The sequence below is a fragment of the Pterocles gutturalis genome, unplaced genomic scaffold (assembly GCF_000699245.1).
Source record: "Pterocles gutturalis isolate BGI_N339 unplaced genomic scaffold, ASM69924v1 scaffold16784, whole genome shotgun sequence".
Classification (NCBI taxonomy): domain Eukaryota; kingdom Metazoa; phylum Chordata; class Aves; order Pterocliformes; family Pteroclidae; genus Pterocles; species Pterocles gutturalis.
Window position 1 is genome coordinate 846 of NW_010133540.1, and position 20,988 is coordinate 21,833.

The 20,988-nt window shown below is 41.3% G+C and overlaps 1 protein-coding gene across 1 annotated transcript; it reads left to right on the forward strand.

Moving 5' to 3' along the window:
* Positions 1–459: 459 nt before the first annotated feature.
* SLC6A5 (solute carrier family 6 (neurotransmitter transporter), member 5) lies at positions 460–20,592 on the forward strand (the record flags this gene model as incomplete). The annotated part of the gene is made up of 11 exons (XM_010081281.1): positions 460–591; positions 926–1,099; positions 1,675–1,816; positions 2,235–2,367; positions 4,462–4,596; positions 6,509–6,612; positions 8,856–8,980; positions 13,714–13,826; positions 14,116–14,247; positions 15,401–15,500; positions 20,492–20,592. Coding segments are annotated over 11 exons (1,391 nt in total), but the record flags the coding sequence as incomplete, so codon positions are not given.
* Between the last annotated feature and the right edge of the window lie 396 nt (positions 20,593–20,988).

Here is a 20,988-nt window from a genome sequence, read left to right on the forward strand (position 1 = left end):
GCGAGAGAACTAGAGATTTAAAACCAAAATCAATCTTTACGAAAAAATGGTGAGGTGTTTTTTTTTTCTTAGAACTTTTAGTACGAGGTGTTAAAATACTCGTTTAACAATAATATTTATTGTCTCGAGCAAATGCTGGAAATGCAGAAAGCTGCTCCTCTCTGGAGGGGCTGGGGGCACCGGGCATCGATAACAAATAGAACATTTCTAACAGCTGCAGGTCTTTAAGTTGTCCCCAGTATCACGGCCAGAAATGGACCCGTTTCGGCCCCACGAGAGCCCTTTCCCAGCCTACAGCTGCCACAGGGAGGGGGTGCTGTGTCGGGGCGCTGCCCCGCGGGGGCTGTGGTGGTCTCCCCGTGGGTCCCCCATGTGATGAACGAGGCGGCGCGGCCCCTACGCGCTCTGATTCCGGTTATTCTCTCTTTTCTCCCCCTTCTCCCCTCCCTCTCCCCCAAGGAGCGTTTCTCATCCCCTATCTGATGATGTTGGCTCTAGCTGGGATCCCCATTTTCTTCCTGGAAGTATCCCTTGGGCAGTTTGCTAGTCAGGGGCCCGTGTCGGTCTGGAAAGCCATCCCCGCCCTGCAAGGTGAGCGGAGCAGGAGCTGGCCCGGTTTTTGGGGGAGCATGACCTGCACTCCTCCTTCTCCTGCATGGCTTCAGCACTGCCACCTCCTCCGCATCCTCCCCCGCCCCTGCTCCGCAGCGCTTCCGCAGGCGCGCAGCCGCATGCTACGGTCTCTCCCCAGGATGTGTCAGCAGCGTTAGCGCGCAAGTTGCGCGGCTGTGTCGGATAGAGCCTTTTCTGGTGGGGGATGCTCTGCATCACCTGCGCCAGAGGAAGACCAGGACCGGCTGCGGGTCCCCTCCCCTGACGGGGATTAACGGCGTTATTCTCCTCTCTCCCTTCTCTTTTCTCGCAGGCTGTGGCATTGCCATGCTGATCATCTCGGTTCTAATAGCCATATATTACAATATTATCCTGTGCTACACACTTTTCTACCTTTTTGCATCCTTTGTACCTGTGCTACCTTGGGCTTCGTGTAACAACCCCTGGAACACACCAGACTGTAAAGATAAAAACAAACTTTTGTTAGGTAAGTGGGGGCAGGATATTTTTTTTCCTTTTTTTTTTTTTTTAATTTTATTTTTTTTCTGTAGCCACGGTGGGTTTCCAGAGCTTTCTCCGCCGCAGCCACGTCCCTGGGAGATGCCAGCGAAGACTGCGGCTGCCTGAGGCCAGGAGGTTCCTAACACGGAGGAACCTTCTCTTTCCAAGTATTTTTGAAGTCATCCGTATCATATGGGCGCTCCCCCTCCCCTGCTTTAATTTGAATTTTTCCTCACCAAGGATAAATGGGATTTTTCAACTATAATGCTAAAAAAAGGCCAAGCTTTTGTTTTGTTTTATTTTGTTTTCAGGTAAAAACTCCATTTTCGCAAATGGCCCAAAACATTTAATGATCTGAAAAGTAAACCGACCCTTAAAGCTTCTGTAAGCAGGGTATTACAGAAATCTAACACAGAACAAAAATTCAAGAATGTGTGTGATCTAATGCTTTTTACCGTCATTTTACACCCAACCTGGAAATAAAAAAAAACCATCAAAAAAACCCCCGACAAAACAAAACCCTAGGCAAGTTATTTTCTCTTTGTTTTCTTTTCTTCCTAGATTCCTGCATTATTGGTGACCACCCAAAAATACAAATCAAGAACTCTACTTTCTGTATGAGTGCCTATCCAAACTTGACTATGGTTAACTTCACCAGTGAAGGAAACAAAACTTTTGTCAGTGGAAGTGAAGAATACTTCAAGTAAGATCTTTCTTTGTTTAGTAGAGACTTTATGTTATTCTCTCTCTGAAATCCACTGTAAGGTGCAACAAATCACTGTTTGGAAGACTAGGAATACGATACTTAAGGACAGCAAATGATACCCGTTTTTTATGAGTAGGAATGATGAAAGCTAAATTTCAAATGCTGGATTATTTGTATTCTGTTCCTATGGTGCTTAGCACAGCTGGGGGGTTGGCCCACGCCTGGAATTTTTATCTACTACTGCAATGCAGATAAATAAAATAATACATGGTGAGAATCACTGGAACCTTCCAGAGAAACTGCTGAGAATGCTGAAGCAAAACAAAATACTGTAGGAATTTGCACTGCCTGCAGTTGCTGTCATTAATTTTTTCATCTTTTTATTTATTTTTTTTAAATTATTTTTTATTCCTAGGTACTTTGTGTTGAAGATTTCAGCAGGGATTGAATATCCTGGTGAGATTAGATGGCCCTTGGCACTGTCTCTTTTCCTAGCTTGGGTGATTGTATATGCCTCCCTTGCTAAAGGAATCAAGTCATCAGGAAAAGTAAGAAAAATATTTGTGATCATATACTTGCTAGAAAGCAGTGTGCTGCTTTGGGGGAACTGCACTCTTGTTTAAGGCAGGGAATTAAGGATAATTATTTTCTGTAAAGGGCGAGATATTAATTAAGTGCCTTTTTCCTGTTTGTGCTTTCCTGGCTAGCCAAAACAATAAAAAATAAAATTTTGGTTCACCATTTATTCCCTAATTTTCAGGAGCTTTAAAATGAACACTTGAGCTGTGCTCAGCAGTTAGATGGCAAAAAGGTGCCTTCTGCAGCCTTCCCTATTCTGTACGGTGTTTGTTGATATCTGACACTCATTTCACATTTCACTGTAATCAGGGAAATTGTGATGTTAATTAAGATGTTAAATGATATGTTTTAAAATCAGCACTGAACTTAAATTGGTCTGTGGTGAGCGTGAGCAGTGTGTATCCTGTTTTCCCGAATAGTTGTGTGCCGTCATCTTAGGACTCCTCCTTGTGGTAACCCAGCTCCTTGCTCTGTTCCTCTGACATCTCACATGTCGTTCCTTCCTTGCCCCACGAATCTGTGGCTTTCTGCCACGTTTCCTAACTAACAACATGGCAAGAGGGAGCATCTCCTCTCAGTGACATGGAAATACAGGCATGCGAATTGGCCAGGCAGCTGGCTGAGCAGAGAAGTGCAGCTTTTTCTTCAGCAGCAGCACTGGTTGGGGTGGGGTTTTTTTGGTGAAACCTGCAGAAACGCAATATCTGAGACTTCTCCATCAATGCCACTGCAATTAGCACACAGGTTAAAATGTTAGAGGATGACATAACATAAATCTATATTATTTATAAAGAGCAGGCTGAAAAGAGAAAAAAGCCAGAGCAAAATAACTCAATATTTCCTGGGATACAGACAGTGGATGTGCAGAGATAGCTGTGAATTTTCTAGAGCTGGGCAGAGGGTTTCTGGTTCCAAGCCAACCCTTTGCATCTAGAAGCTGACAAGCTGTTGGGAGGCAGCTTGGGAAGCAGCAGAAAATCCAGAGTGCCAGGGGAAAGTTGAGATTTTTTTTTTTCCCCCCACTATCTTAGTGTGATAGGAAAAACTGTTTCATGAAAGGCCAGAGCCAAGAAACAGACGATTTACAGGAGAATAACGGGTTTGGATGTGGCAACAGATGTTTCATTGAGTCTCTTGAGTCCTGGTGGCCAAGGAAAATACTGACTCTGTGGTGTCAGGCATAGAAAACCTTTATGCATAGATGATATTCACTGCAAAAAAATTAATTGGTTAACTTCTTGAAACACCTCCTGAAACAGCAAAGAGAAAGTTGGGAAAGGAGTTCCACAAGTCACTTCAGCATGGAGGATCCTGGTCCCTGTAAGATTCAGAGGTTAATGCAAATAGGATTTGAAAGGCTTTTGGGTAGAGCATACAGTTTAACTGGGCATAATGGAACCATGTTATTTCACCACAGAGAGAGCTCTGCTCTGTACTGGGTAATTATTTAGACATTAACCACACAACATTTAGACATCAGGATGATTAGGTCTATCTGAGTCATTCCACTGACATTCATTTTTTAAAATTTTTTTTTTTAATGGGACTGTAAATATTGTCATGGTGATAGATAACTATTAAGAGGCAAAAACAGTAATAAAAATTCTTTAGGCTTAGTTAAATAGAGAGAAACATAGAAAAAAACCCCCCAGAACTCAAGTGATATTGAATGGCATTGCTCCTTTCATTTCCACTGAGCTGTGTTAGTTTGAGCAAGGATCAAATGTTGTATCTCCATTTAGCTGCAAATTCCTGTTGTTCCTCTTCAGATGTTGTCTTCTGCTTCTTCTTCCCCTCTTTGTCTAGAATCCCAGCTCTCACCTCTGTTGCTATTGATACTATTCTTGTCTCCAGCAGCAAGAAGAGTTGTAAAAAATGACAGCTCTGTCCACTTTCCTGGGAAATAGCCTCATTGTCTTCCTCGCCTTATCCCCTGGCTGTTGTCCCTGAGCCTGAGTAATTGCTTTCTTCAGGCAATTATGTAGCATTTGTATATTTCTCCCTCTCTTCTTTTGGATCCAAATAAACCCTGTCAATAACCTTTTTTTCTTTGGCCTGTCCAGGTGGTGTACTTTACAGCTACGTTCCCCTATGTAGTTCTCATCATCCTTCTCATAAGAGGAGTAACTCTACCTGGAGCTGGAGCTGGAATCTGGTACTTCATCACGCCAAAGTGGGAGAAGCTCATTGATGCTATGGTGGGCTTCTTATTGCACTTATAACCCTGCTGGGGGGGATCATTCATACAGGTTTCTTAATGTCCGTTGCAGGCATTATCTATGTGCGGAGACAAGTCTTGTCATCTGTGGAAACTTGTTCTTCATCTTACGTGCAGTGTTGTTGCAGTGGATGTTTGTTATTTGTGTGCACATAACTTTTTTTTACATGTTATTATAGATAGAGTATTTACTTCACATTTAATATTTCACCTGAATCTATAGGAGTAGGTGCATTTGAAAAGTAGGGAATTGAAAAGGAAATAGATTTCCATCCCCTGGTGTCTGATGGATGCTGTCTTGACTTAAACACGCACGTGAAGCTTTTAATAGGTAATGTAATAAGCCTAACTGCACTTCTTGAGAAATTCTCCAAATACATGTATTTTACCCATTAAGCAAAGAAGATTTTTCTGAATAATGCACCTGAGACATTCAATTAAAGAAAATCAAGTGATACATCCTCTCTAACTGCCCAGTAGCATATATACTGACACAGAGCAGCCGTGATTGTTATCCTCCCTGCAGGATAAGAAACAAAGCTACTTGCTGTGTAGGAGAGGACAGAATTAAGGGACTTGGTACCTGACTTTGGTCTTTAAGCATTTGACTGTGTGAGGTGGAGCCTCAGCTCTGCTGTCTCATTCACAATTACATGTGGTTTCTAAAAAAAACCATTTTTTGCCAATGATGCCAGTAAAACCACCCAGGGATTTGTGTCTGTGTAGACATAAATCCACCCAGGGATCACGTATTTGCCTGCTGTGTGTCAGTCTGATGTTTCTCGGGGCAGGAGTCCGGGGACTGAACCAGCCAGAGCTGAGAGTTACAATTAGGACTCTTTTCTCTAGAAATTTAAGAGGGACTTTTAGCAATACCTCAGGAAATCTACTGATATTTTTTTTTTCCCTAAGTTTTTTTTTCCTCTATCAATAGTGGTAAGATATCACACTGATAGCTTGATAATTAAAGCTGAAAACAATTTCCTGGATGAACTGTGCAGAGCTTAATTTCCTTAATAGCTCTGCAATAATGGGCATTTTGATCCTCTGGTTATGGGAGTATTAAATCTTTTGCAAACAATACAGAAATTAATTTTACATTAAATATATACATTTTTGGATTCTGTGTTGTGCAATGAAAGAGGTATGAACTGTTGCCTTTTGCAAAATAGAAATGCCAATGCTTTGAACATTTTACAAGTGATAAGTAAGACCAGCTCCTTTGAAATTCCAGGTAATTTAGAAATGTTTTATCTAAACGCATTTAAGGCTTTGAAGACCATTGTTACAGAAGGAACAATGCTGTTTGGTTGGGTTTTCTTAAGAGAGACTTGGGCGAGCATCTCTTCTTTTTTCTGATGGGAGGAAACTGAGCCCTGGGGTCTGAATAGCCCTGACCTTACCCTGTGCTGTTTGATGTACAGCTGATGACAGAAATTTAATGTCATCTCTTTCATAAGTAGCACATTGAGAAACACTGAAATTCTCACTTTCATCAAGAAGATAAAGTATTATTTAGGACCACTGGCAGATAAACCGCCAGTACCTGATGGCAGATTTTTCCTCTTGATTTGTGTTTTCTTTGCTGAATATGTTTGAACTGATTATCTACCAAGCGACATAGTTTGAATATTTGTGCCTTCCACACACAGCAAAGGTTATATTGTCATTTCATATGGGCTCAACAAGAACAGCACTCCTCATCAAAGGGGCACTAGGCATTTTGGGGCAGGATTTTGCTTTGAAGTGTTCTATTGACACCCATTGCTCTAAAGTTCATTTAGACTAGTTACGTGTTAAACACCCAACAGTAACATTTACTAGTGTTATTGATCTTTCTAATCCTCTTTACTGAAGCCGATGCTGTTTCCTCTCCTGTCTGTCTTACTTAGGTTTGGAAGGATGCTGCCACTCAGATTTTCTTCTCCTTATCTGCAGCATGGGGAGGTCTAATTACTCTCTCTTCTTACAACAAATTCCATAATAATTGCTACAGGTATGTGAGAGGGAAATCCGTCGGTCTTATTAAACGGGTCTTGGCCAAAACCAGTCTTCCAACTTGCGGAAATCCGGTTTGAAAGACCCTTCTCTTTTTAATTTTTTTCTTTTATTTTTTTTCCTCTTTTCTTTTTTTTGGGGGGTGGTGGAGGGTTTTGTGTGTGTGTGGTTTTTTTTGGGCTTTTTGTTTGGTTTTTTTTGTCTGTTTGTTTCTTTAATATTTTTTTTTTTTTTGGTTTTGTGTATTGTAACTTCTCCCCAGATCCTCCTCTACTAGTCTCCAGATGAGCCTCAGGCTTATTACAGTCCCCATTGGCTCCTTATTTTCGGAATCAGCAGTTTTAGGTTGAAAGGCAATCTGGGAAGCTGTCAACAGCTCTGAGCAGTGGAATGAAATCCTGCCAGCTGGCAGCCTCTGCTGAAGAACAATCTCTGTGCAGGATGGGCGGATGGGCTTTTTTTTTTTTTTTTTTCTCTCCAGTTTGCTGTTATGAGACATGCATGAGTTTAACATGGAGTTTTCCATACCTGTGTTTCTTATCTCTCCTAAGTGTTGTTTTTTCCAATTCGACTTATTGCAGTTGTACATGTATAGAGCTAGTTCAAGTTGTGAAATTTAAAAATTGGAAATCACTGAAAGTTATTTTTGCAAAGAAAAAAGTCATCGTTCAGGTGGCATGGTTTAGCTTTTCATCAAAAAACATGCCAGACAGATGGCTGCAGTTGGAAAAAAACTAGAGCAAGCGACATTAGTAGAATGCTTCACTGATATTTTATTGTCTTTGAAGCCAATCTTTTTTTCTACTGAAGCAAACCTTTGCTGATTCCCGCAATGACAGAGGTGCTGACTCAGGCCAGGCAACAGCACACACGGGGACTGTCCCAAGGGCATGCTTAAAATCTTTCCTGAATCAGGACCGCAAAGAACATGTGCCTTGGGATTTGAACTCCCATATCCTCTGACTTCTAAGTACTGTATACAGAATACTTACTTTTAAAAAAAGTATAGAGCATGAGTTTAAAAAATGTTCTTACTAGTGTTCAAAAGTAACTTAATAGGCAACAGCATTGTGTCCTGGGTGACTCCCACCCAGCAATCTTTTGGGTCCTCTTTTTGAAAATACTTGTCCTGGGCTCTGAGTTTTTTTGGTGATGAATGAATACATTCAGAATATCAAGGCAAAAAAAAAAGTGTCATGCTATCTTTCTGCACTGATTTAGTAAAGCTTTGTGGAGTTTGGAAAATGTTAATGAAAATTTCAAACAATACATGATAATGAAGTGTGAAAATCTTACAGATCTAATATGAAATACACACTTTACCTGTGTTAGAGAGGACTATGGGAGACTGAAGCAGAAATAATCGGAAAAGCTTAGTTACTTCTCATCTTCTTAAGTTTACAACACATCTTGAATATTGAAATGAAGCATGACTTTTATCTTTCAATTTTTATATTCATTACATGCTAATACTGTAGTTACGTATTAATTTTAAACATCATGAAATAATCTATAATTGCAGTAAATTTCAATAAATTCACTTCATAATGCATAGCTAAAATATTTTACTTAGAACTTATCTGGGTTTTGGAAGAAGATTCCAAACAGAACATCGTCATTTTTTTCTTAATGTAGACCTGAAGAATTAATCTAATCGTTCCTGTTAAGACATGCTATGCTAGAGATTCCAGGAGTTTGCCAGCTCAGCAAGGTTCTTGAAAGCTTTTCAGGTTGGATTTCACGCTGTTCCTGACAAACAAATAGGAGTAGCAATAAGCAATTCCACCCAACTTTGAAAAACATGTGAAGTTTGTTTCCCAGTCGTAGTAGTTTACGGGGAAGTCTTTTCAACACATGCATCGTGAAGAAAAACTAAAAGTCCTATCAAGAATGTAATAATTATGGATGGGGATGATGAAGGTTGGTTTCCTGTCAAGTCACATGTACTTACCCAGTATGGCTTGGCATTCGGGTGTGGATTTCTAACAACAACAATGGAAAATTGTACCAGAGCATCCTCTGCAGACGGGTTATCTCATACGTAATAGAGTGAGCAGATATCTGCATCAGGCAATGAGTAAAACACTGCGTTACAAATCCTGTCACCATTGCTGCCTTCTTTAGAGAGGCTTTCATCAGTGTTCCCACAGGATGCACATGCTCATGAGAGAGACTCCTCACTTGTGTCTCCCTTGCACGTATTACAACAAGGTGATGTGGCTTCTTGTGATTTCTTTTCAGGGACACACTGATAGTCACGTGTACCAACAGTGCCACGAGTATATTTGCAGGCTTTGTCATCTTCTCGGTTATTGGCTTCATGGCAAATGAGCTCAAAGTGAATATTGAAGCGGTGGCAGACCAAGGTAGGGTACGCTGTCCTTTTGTTACTTGGGCACCTGGTGGCACCTTCAGCTCTATTATTAACAGTGACATTGACATGGGAGGTGGAAATAATGGCTTCAAACTACAGTGGATTAGTAAACTACTTGTAGGCATTTTTCGAAGCCTCCTTATCACTTGTTTGGTAAGAGAAAGAAGCAAGCTGAGACTCATTTCAAATCTTTCTGTAAATGACTGTGGGGAGTAGGGTGAGATGTCTCCTCCACGTAGTCTAAGAGATCACTGGCCTTCTCAATTGTCTCTGCTACTGCCTTGTCAGGTCCTCCAAGGTAAAAGTTGTCCTTGATGCTGGGAATCTTGGGTGAGAGGATGGTGGGCTTCATGGTGTGGGAGGTGGGAGAAATACAGTGAGAGAGGTGTATTGAGTTTCTGAACTGTGGGGATTAAGGAGCTGCCTCCATGGGGAAGTAAAAAATTTCTGAAGAGAGGGTTAGAAGATCTTGGTTAGTGAAGTGAGATGGTTCCAAATGGGGATCTGAAAGGTCTCAGTTGCCTGAGATGAATGTGGGTGAGAAGGGTGTGACTGATGGAAGAATTGGTGCTGTCATGTATGATTTGGTGTGAAGGAGTGGGAGATAGGAAGGGAGCAGCTTTTGGGGTAAGATTCAGAGAATTTTAAAGGGTTGTAAACATCTGATGGGATTACAGAGGGATAATCATTACCTTAGTCTAGCCCAACATTTCCTGTGAAATGGGCAGCACTTTGGCTCTAAGCCAACAAACCCCCAGATCTTTAAGATCATTTCAAACTGTGTTAAAAAGACAAATCTGTAATAACATGCACGTGTATTTATGATTCCCCCACCAGAGCTGTTTCTGTGAGCACACGAGGGCGTTAAGTGTATTGCATTAACTTTCAGCACAGTAATTTCCGAACGCTGAAGGCAAGTGATTAACAGCTTCTCCATGAGCCATGGAGATTGTTCCCAATGTCACTTCTCCCAGCCCATGATAGCACAGAGCAAGAGGAGGCTCTGAACAGGACAAGGATAGAAGAGTTAAAAAAGTGAATGTCACATACTCACGGCTTCTGGACGTGATGTGTCTCATTGTCTGCATTAATGTGAAGACACTAAACATTTTTCTGACAGGTTTGTTGGATAAATTCAATGCCCCAGGGTGCTACGTGTAGCCTAAGACACCTGACTGACCGAGCATCATGAGATGGTAGCAGTGAGCTGACAATAGGGGATAGAAATAAAGAGAGCCTTCCATAGTGTCTCTACGGTAATGTAGGTCATTCTGGACAAATTAGGCATGAAGGTTAATCTGCATTTAACAATGTTGTGGGAGCTAAATGGAGAACAGACACCATGAGCTGGGGACACAGAAATCCTGTAGCTGTAGGAACAAGAGCTGGTGAAGCAGATGAAGCATTCTTTATTTTTTTCTTGAAAAATACCTTTTCTTGGAACTCTAATGTTTCTAAGGGTTTTATTAGAAACCAGCTACTACAGGTGAAACGAGGAGAGGAATATGATCTTGCTGCTGGTTAAGAAATAGAAAAGGCTCTTGTTTTCCTTTTGTTTAGCCCTTCTCTACAAACTGAAACATGGATAATCCCACCAATTTTGCAGTACTTCTGACCTCAGAGATGCAAATAGAGGTGCTGGGTCCCATTCAGTTTCTGCAGCTCCAGTGTTGAGGCGAGGAAAGCTTGTGAGCTGCTGTTCAGTCCCAGGGAGTTGGTTAGTCTGGGGCTTGCCCGAGTTGACCCGTGGTGGGATGGGCTGCAAACTGGGCAGCAGGTTCAGCTGGAGGGTCTGAGAGAAGAATTTCATAGGATGGTGAACTGGCAAACTTTCTTGTAGCAGGTAATAGGGGATACTGCAGTTGCAAGCTGGTGTACTGGCAATTCAGTCTTCAGTGCCTCATCTCTTCTTTTTGGTCTGACAGTCAGCTGGGTGGGAACAGAAAAGTTTCATTCTCATCCCCATTTTCTGTCTGGATTAGACCATTGTGTTTGAAAACCTCCATGTGAGGCCAGGAGTTCCTATTAAAATTTTTATTTTAGACTTTACCTCCATCCTGAAACAATAAAATGAGAAAACCCAACCCCAACATCTAAACCACACTGCACCCACCAAAATTATTTGGAAGGAGTTAGAGTCAAAGAAGCCGTGCTTGAGTGAAGCTCCAAAGAGATGGATGGAAGAGGGATGGAGAGACATAGCTGTCAGGGATGGAGGAGGAAACACTTGGTTCAGCTGGTTCATCTCCCTGGAGATGGGAGAATATTCAGTGCAGAGGATGGGGATGGCAATCTCTTTTCTGTTGAGTTCTTGGTGGTGATCTTTCAGGAAGGGACGAGTCACAGATTGGAGCTCTCTGTTCCCAGCTGCTTCAGCAGCTGTTCCGGGGGTGTGAAAAAAGCTGCCATGAGACAAGCTTATTGTAGGGCTGTCAGGTGTTTGTAAGGGCCCATTGAGCCATTAAAAAATATTTCACAAGGGTGGGGTTTCACTGCTCTCAGTGAGAGGGGAAACAAAATTTATTCCTGTACAAGAAGATGAGTGGACAGTAGGAAGAGAGTGAAGATGAGGGATAATTGCAGACTGAGTTAGCACGTTGAATTAACGGAATTAAAAAACAGACTCAGCAAGTGGGGAAAAGAGCCAGCCCTTGTCCCTGCCTTACCTTTTTTTAGTGTAAAGCTGTATTTCTTTTTGCAGTGAAGGGGAAAACAGCCAAAATGATGATGAAACATAATCTCCCTTGAAGTTTTCAAAACTCTAATTGAATTGTTGATGGAAATAGGAAGGGATTTTTTTTCCCCCCTTTTTTTTTTGCCTCCTAAAACATTAATCTGAAATACATAGAATTATTTTTAATTTAGAATCTTCCTTTCAGGAAGAATTATGTACCTGATGAACAAACAAAACACTTTTAATGGGGGGAAAGACAGGACAGTATTTTCATTCTACTCTCTGAATTTGATTAAGAACATACTGCATGTGAAAAATTTTAGTAATTTAAAATGAAAGTTCAAGATAATGATTATTTTTTTTTTCAACACATATAAAACCTTTGGAGTTTTCCTGGCTTTAATAACCCTTTAGAAAGAGTTCATATCCCTCTAAATCTGAACTGGAGGGGATGCGAGCCAGCCTCCCTGTGACTGTTTACCTGTGCTCGGATGCTACCAGGCATCTGATATTTTGGAGGGTTATGAGGGGCTGAGACGGTGAGACGTGCTCTTTCATATTCTATAATTAAACTTTTCCTAAAAGTGTGATTAATGGGAACTCATTATTCCAGGACTTAATTAAACTTCTTCATGCGGGCAGCTAGAGCAAACAGAGCCCTTATCTCTAACAGCCAAGAAATCTTTAATCAAGAGATGAAAGCATGTGTTCATGAGTACATAGCAGTTCTACATGCACTTTCCTATGCAAAAAAAAAAAAAAAAAATTCTGCAGCATGTTTTAAAGGTAGCAATACTTACGGAGTCACGTACAGTGGGTTTTTTTGTTTTGTTTTGTTTTGTTTTACAATGTTGACTTTCGTATGTCTTTTGTTCCAAACACTTCACAATTTGCCCATGAAGATTATTTCACGTGTTGCTAAAACTGTGTGGTTTTCTCTCAGTAAGTATGGTTTTCTCAGCAGCAGCTCTCTCTTGAACAGAGAGACAGCGTGGGGAGCTGTAGGAAATGTGAGCCGATAATCCAGATTAGAAGTGGCCACGACAGAGTGAGACTGGAGCCCCTTGTGGCATGGGTCAGGGAACTGGCACAACTTGGCTCTTGCTTGTACCTTGCCTGAAGCCCATAATCCAGATTGGAAATGGCCACGACAGAGTGAGATTGGAGCCCCTTCTTGTGGCATGGGTCAGGGAACTGACACAACTTGGCTCTTGCTTGTACCTTGCCTGACAGGAAATTTGATTCAGAGAATTCCAAGGGGGCACTCCCTTAGCTGGGATAAATAGAGAAGAAGTGCCACCTACTGTAATCTTTCCACCATGGTCCTGCAGCCTCTTCTCCCAGGCAAATCCCAGCATACTTGTAAAAATATTTTTATGTACAGTCAATAAAAATTATAGCCCAAGCTATCAAACCAACAAAGGAAGGAAAATGCCTGGTTGAGGCTTTAAGAGACCGCATCTCTTTATTTTTTCTGCTGTGAATTATTTCAGAATTTCTTGTGGATTTTTTTAGATTCATGGTAGTTATTACCTTGTGTCTGGTATCAGGTCTGTGCATTTGTTATCTTCTCTCCTGCTCATTCGGCTGTGTGCTGATGAGTTAAAGAAGATTATTGCCTTTTCCGTTCATCCTTGTGGTACTGATGGCGATGTTGATCTAAGGTTGAGCTGCTAATTGGCAGGGATGGTGGCAGGAACTTGGTCACAGAGCCAGAAGGAAACATAGCTGCAACACAGGATTTTTGTTTACCTTTTGTATCTGGATCAGTGTACTAGTATACCGGTTAAATATGTATTTTACAGCTTGGAAAGCAGATGTGTCTGAGTGTTTTGAAACTTACAGCCAAACCAGAAATTAATCATGTGAGGCTAAATTCTGCAATGGTCAAATCTTTGCAGAGATCGATTCTGATCTTTCTTACTTCTATCAAGTAAAGTGATATTGTATCGTACTTTGAAAAATGACTTTTCACATCTCCCTCTTTTCCATTCAGTCAGCACTGTTAATGCGATGCAGGGCATCACAGCTTTTATTTTTCTCATTTCTAGGTCCTGGAATTGCTTTTGTGGTTTACCCAGAAGCCTTGACTAGGCTTCCCCTCTCTCCGTTCTGGGCTATAATATTCTTCTTGATGCTTCTTACACTTGGGTTGGACACTATGGTAAACTGCTTTTGTTTCCCCTTCTTTTCCTCTTGCTTTTCCTGTTTATTTCTTTGGAGGACCATGAGGTTACTCGCTATTTTCCACGTGGTCAGTGAACCACTTTACAAAAAGAGGAATAAAGTAAGGCCATCAATGCTGAAATCATTTTGGTGAAGCTTTGGTGTTGACATCTGAACATTTAGCACCTAGGATTCAAAAGACTCTGTCTCATATTCCACTGCATCCAGTTTGACCATTTTGTACACATTGTGTGCACTGAAATGCCTCCTTTTATTTTGTCTTTCAGTTTGCCACTATCGAGACTATCGTGACCTCCGTTTCGGATGAGTTCCCCAAATACTTACGTACGCACAAGGCACTGTTCACTCTTGGGTGCTGCATCGCCTTTTTCATCATGGGATTTCCTATGATCACTCAGGTGAGAATACTGTCTTTGAGCATCACTGTCTGTCCCCAGTCCCCCTCTGGTGGCCGTTCTCCTCCTGCGCAAGCTGCAAAATTGAATTCTGCCGCATGTGCAAAGGCACTGGGTGAGTCTAAAAGCCTTTTTTCTTTTCGTTTTTTTCCTTTTTTTTTTTTTTTTTAATGGATGCTCTGACTGAGGTATTCTTAAAAGACTTTACTGTTCAAATCTTTCTGAGAATCAGGCTTTTACAATTCTCCCTAGCCAAACATCTCCAAAGCAGTCATGCGAATTAGGTATTTATTTTATAATATTGTTTAATATTATATTTTTTGGTATTTAAGGAAAAAAAAGTTTGTATGTCATATAAACATGCACACCAGTTTTGGGTGCCTTCTTTCCCAGATTAGATATATACTGATAGTCCTGGCAAACCATGGACTTAGTAAGGAAATTCTCATCCACCATTGATAGCCCTCAGTGTCTTTTGTCCACTAATTCCTCCAGCACTATAAACTCTCAGCAATTTCAAGAAGAGGTGCACAAAATCCACCTTGCTATTTTATTAATCCTTTCCCCCCCCCCCCCCCTCCCTTTTTCTTGCTTTCCCCTCACCTCATCGCCTACCAACCCAGCATCGCTGTTCTAAAGCCCAGGGGGGATTCAGTCCTTCCCTCACTTGAATTACGCTGCTTAACCTCTGCCCTGGAGACAGGGCATTGCATCCTTTCCAAAGAGAGGAACTAGACTCACGGTATTCCTGGTTTCGATGGTGATTTTTCTTTTGACATATTATTAGGTGGTTAGAGGCACTGCTGCTGGAGGGTCTGGTTGCAGTTCAGCCCTTAATCTGAAAGGACTGAACCCAATGTCTTCCCAAGGTGTGACAGCTACCAGACTCAGGTGTAGCCTCTGCTTTTTTCGTGTTGGATTTGATATTCGTTCAGCCAGAAGGAAGAAACTATAGTGCAGGATGAGCCTGTGTCCGGTCAGTGTGTGGATGCTTACTTGGGACAGAGGGTCCTGGGTCTTGCTCCTGTCTGTTTTGCCTACCCTAGCACAGTTAACTTACCTTAACTCTACTTAGTTAGAGTTGTGACACGTACAAAGAGAGACACCAGCTATATGCCACAAGTAACGGTGCTTTCTTCCTTTTTTTCTTCTTTAGGGTGGAATGTATATGTTGCAGCTTGTGGACACTTATGCAGCTTCTTATTCTCTTGTCATCATTGCCATCTTTGAGCTTGTTGGAGTTTCCTATATATATGGTAAGAAAAACTACTGTTGTTGGACAGCCTATGTCAAAGTAACATGTCAGCGTATGGTAAAGTAGCTAGTAACATGGAATTCTCAAGGAAAGGAACAACACTTTAATTTTTTTTTTAATTAAAAAACCTTAGAATTTCCATATTTTGAATGGAAGCATAATGGGACTTCATTACTATAGGATTCCTTTAAATACATGTATTCAAAAGACTTTCATTTAGTCTAATGTCCTTTTCCAACCAGTAGCTTAAAGCCAATGCTTAGAGATGAGTTTAGGAATAGGCCAAGGATTTAGTGCCACTTCTCCAGGGGCTCTTTCACACTCTGACAATTTTAGGGTCAGAGACTTCCCAAGCCAGAAGTGATATCTTTGCATTTAACAACTTTTGGAGGGTTTATTTTCCACTTGCACATCCAGCCTTCCCTTTAGCCCATCTGTCCGTAACACAGAATCAAGACTACTCAGCTACTCAGAGTGATAAATCACTGGCAGTGGCAACACCAGTTATATCCATCCATGTTGACGTCCATTAAATTACGAGAAAGATCCTCACCTAGAATAGAGCAGTGCCATCACCTTGATGCTGCTGTAGCTACATCAACTGTTACCAGCTGGTGATTTGCTCCCAAGCTTTTCCAATGCTTTCAGGAGATCGATTCTTGGAAATGTGTGATCTCTGATGGTTGTAGTAGTAAATGTGAGGATCTCCCTACGTAATAAGCACCATCCAGCCCTGCTGCTTTCTTGATGCATTAGAAGACACTGAATAATGAACCGTTGCTGTTTTCTACCTTCTTAATTTACATCTGGAGTGTGGTGGTGCCCGTGAAGACTAGCCTTCAAAAGCAAAGGAACATCTGAACCTCAGTGTTAAAGCTGACAAAGTTAACGCTGTTTCCACCGTGTTTGTGGACAGGAATGGATTATATATTTTGTATCAGCTAGGCATAAACAATTCTGAGACATTCTGTGGAAGGTGCTTATATAGCAGCACGATCTCAGGCCCTAGTCCTGAGCACGGGGTACTGTGCGTGGGGTCCACGCTGTCACATAAATGCATTGAAGAATTGTGCATAATTCCAAACATGCAGAATTTGTTGCTTTTGCTTGAGAAACAAACATTACAGAAAGGTCAGGGAATTGGCCCTTCCTTGTTTTTCTCTGACTTTGTAGAAATATAGAAGGGTATTTTTTCTCTATGGATATCCAACCCAGTGAGCAGCCTGAGTGGCTGTAAGCTAAGTCAAGACAGGACCTAGCGAGGAAATGTCGCAGAATACAATGGCCAAAGTCAAAACACCCAGAGAGAAGCTGATTTAGACTGATCACGTTTTGGTCCATCAGAATGCTTGTTGTTTTTTATGTCCCTGAAATACAAGTATTTTAATTAGAGTAGGTTTGGAAGTGTGATCTCTATGGGTGAAGTGGTGTTGGTAACACTGGGTGTTGTCACTCTTCCTGGCCACCAGTATCTACAGCATCACCCACTCTGTGCCAAAAAGGTTGCCCCCCTTTAAGCCATTGTCATCAGCATGTAAGATAAAAATTCCTTGCTTAGAATGTTTTTTAAATAACCCCCAAACGACTTAAATTTGTAGAATTTCTTTGTTCTGTATGTTTTTAATAAGGCTGCAGGTAAATAGGGAGCAGACACTGGCTCTGTTCCTCCTCTGAACGCTGTGTGGCAGAAGCACTGCAAACCTGCCTTTGCGGAACAACACTGTGTCAGGCTTGTGAGCAAAACTGCTCTGGCTAGTGCCTGCTTTGCCCAACAAACTTAGTATCCCTAAAGAAAAAAAAACTTTTATGAAAAGCATAAAATAATACAGAAATAGTTACAGCACTGCAAAAGAAAGACTTGAATAGAGGATAACTTCTTTTTACTTCTTTTTTTTTTTTTTTTTAGTTACACATTACTTTAATGAATCAAACTTGGAAAAGATCTGGCAAATTATAAATCATTCCTTCCACGCTTTCTCTACTGACTGATTGTTGATCAACAGATGTTAGGAAAGCCTTTGATATAAACTATTTCAAAGATTATTCCCTGGAATTAACCTTTTGCTAGACTAAAGAGCTTCCAGTCTTTTACACAAAATCATTATCTGCTCGACTAAAGTATCATAGTTACTTCTACTGCATTAAAGCTACTTTTGTGAGGATTGTTCAGAGGAATCCAGCTTGTATATTTGTGATTTGCATGTTGTAAATACAAGGGAAGCTGCTGCTCTTGTTGTATTCCTTCAAGCAGCACTTAAAATTGGTGTAATATATTTCCAAGCTCTGACAGCTGCTGCTTTACACTCCACTGGCACCTTTCTCTGTACACTTGTACTCTTCATAGCAAGCAGGTTGGCACAATAGTGGCAGGTGCTTTTATGATGAAATAAATCTGTCTTTAGTTCTTGTTACATGTTCTGCTTGCTGAGCTTGTTGAGATTTTTAAATTAAAAAGAGGTGCACTTAGTTATTTCCTTGCAGTCCCGTGTTTTTTGGTAGAGTCAGTGCTACATAATCCAGTCAAATACTGTTTTAATTTCACACGCTGGTATAGATGTTTATTCTCCAGTTTTTTCGATTATGATGCATGATTGGTAAAGAACAATTTAGAGCTGTGGGTATTAATTTAATCATCAGCATAATTCCCACTGTTGCATTTTGTAACGTGAAGCTTAAATACAAAGATCTTGGTGCTTGAATGAAGCAGCGAAGCCCCTGGGAACTCCCCGTTAGGTGTATCTCCTTTGCAGCAGCGAGTCTGGCTGAAGTAGAGACACTTGGACGAGCTTTAAACTTTGTGCAAAGTCCTTTCAGCCCATCCCTTGTGCTCCTGCAACTGGTTTGAAACTAGCTTTCTTCCCACCCCAGTGTGCCGTGGGGATGGCTGCTGTGTGAGCAGCTCCCACGGAGCTCGCTGCAGACGATGCACTGAGCTGTCATCACAGGTAAATAAACCACGGGTCTGTAACACAGTGAAACGGCCTCAAGTTGCACCAGGGGAGGTTCAGGCTCAATATTAGAAAAAATGTATTCACTGAAAGAGTGACCAGGCATTGGAACAGGCTGCCCAGGGCAGTGGTGGAGTCACCATCCCTGGAGGGGTTCAAGAAACGTGTAGATGTGGTGCTTAGGGACATGGTTTAGTGAGTTAGGTGGTGTTGGGTTGACGGTTGGACTTGATGATCCTTGAGGTCTTTTCCAACCTTAATGATTCTATGATTCTATGGCCCTGGGGGTTATGGCTGGTCCAGGCATACAAAACTCTTACAAACCAGAGAAGGACACGATGGATCAGACAGGTACTGAACTACGGTGATTCCAGGGGTTGTAAAAATTACATGTATTTTACAGTGAAGAGGCTTTCTGAAGCAGAGCCTTTGCTGTAGCCAGTGGAAAAGAGAAAAAGAGGGAGAGAAATTACAGTTATGGGAAAAAAAAAGTGACATCTGGGACACATCTGTCTGCTCTGGGACATTTGGGTTAGCTTTCCAAGCTTATATCTGCTGCAGGTTGTACTTCCCCCCTCCACTCTGATGCAGTTCTTTGCATATCAACTTCCTGTTTAATTCCTGGATTTTTCTCCTTTATTTCTTACCATAAACAAGTTTTTTTTAGCTTTTCTCTGACATGCTGTCTGCCTGAACTGGCTCATCTGTGTTCACTCTCTGAGCCACGCCTGTAGGGCTGCCCTGGCACCGTCCAGCCCTGCTGGTTCTTGGTGGTGCATCGGAAGCCACTGAATAACGAGCTGTTGCTGTATTTTACCTTCTTAATTCTGGGAGCAGGTGGGTGGATAGATTTAGTTCTCCTTGATTTCAACAGAAAGGCTTCAAAATCAGGTGGATCAAGGCTGGAACAATCCTTTCTTATACTCAGCAGCTGCAGTGGCTGGCTATAAGGGCAATAAGAACATAAAGCAGTTTATTGCTTTTGTTCCAAGTATTTCCTCCCTTACGCGATGACTTCTCTCCAATATTTAAGCTCCATCTCTGTCCCCACATCATAAAGTTAGACTAAATGCTGTAGAATAGTACTTTGTAAAATTTAAATGACAAAGATGATCACTTGCTTTATTAGATACAATTGGCCCAAATTTGAATTGTTTGTGTGGTGGAGGAGCTTGGTCGTGGATCTCAGACCTCCCTCTTCTTATCATCTTTAGAAAAGCTGAAACAAATTTCAATGTTGTTTTTATCACTTTTGGATAAATTACTAACAGCTCTCCTGAGTAGGGGCCATGTACCTAACCAGCACTAAGCAGACTGGATTTTGTCAGATGGGCAATACCCTAGGGGCCAGCACACCTTTCCGGTTGCCTGGCATGGCCAGCGAGAGCTGTAGAGGCAGCTGAAATACCATTTTCCAATCTTGTGTGTTTTATTAACTCCAGTAACTTTACAGGTGCAATCAATACAATCATCTGAAGAATTAACATGTCAGTCGATCTGTTTGTTCTAACAACATTGGGTATAATTGAAAATGTTTACAGGTGCTCTCTAATAACTCTAAGTATTGCTTACATGTAAAAAAAAAAAAAAGAACAGGACATTATCAGTTTCAATGCTGAGTGATACAGTCGTATCATACCCCGGTCACACAGTAGGTTTGGAGAAGCTCAGATATTGTCTGTGCTGCAACAGGCACACAGATATTAATAAGATTGATTTTCCCAGTGAAATATGACATGTATACACAGAATTGCAGCTAGCCAGTACACACTGTTAACGCTTTAACCCGAAATACACTGAACACTTAATTGTGGTGTAAAAGCTCACTTTTGCTTTAATCCTTGGGAAGTAAATATTTTACTAGGGTGGTTCCCACCATAATGGTCTCATTTTTTACTGTGCAGTTAGATCCTCCATTGAAGGTTTCAACCAACAAGACAGAGTTTGTTTTTGTAATTAGACACAAGGCAGATCACAAGAGCCATGTTGCAAATTGCAACTGGTTTCTTTCAGCACTAATTGTATTATCATTTGCTATTTACAGGATTGCAAAGATTTTGTGAAGATATCGAAATGATGATTGGATTCCAGCCAAGTAAATTCTGGAGAGTCTGTTGGGCATTTGTGACCCCAACTATTTTAACAGTAAGCAAAATTTTTTTTTTTTTTTAGTGTCTTCTCCAAAGATTTTTGTTGTTGTTTCTTCATCATTTGTGATATTTCTGAATGGTTGTAATTAGGTCGTGGATGTAGACACCTAGACACACGCACATACATATACGTGTGTGCACACGTGTTCTTGCGTGTGTGTATAGACAAAACGGAGTGTAAGTAAAGGTATTTTTGGCGGAGAGGGATTGTGAGTCTCTAAATGCTGCTGTGGTATTGTCTGTCTGCAAAATGCTGGTATGGCATGCCATTGCATAGCAGCATTTTTGATTTTTGTGTACGTATGTGTGTGTGTAATATATACGGATGCATATACACATGGAGAGGAAATGATGTGATCCTCCTGTCTTTTCTCAGGTTGAGCTAGGGAAA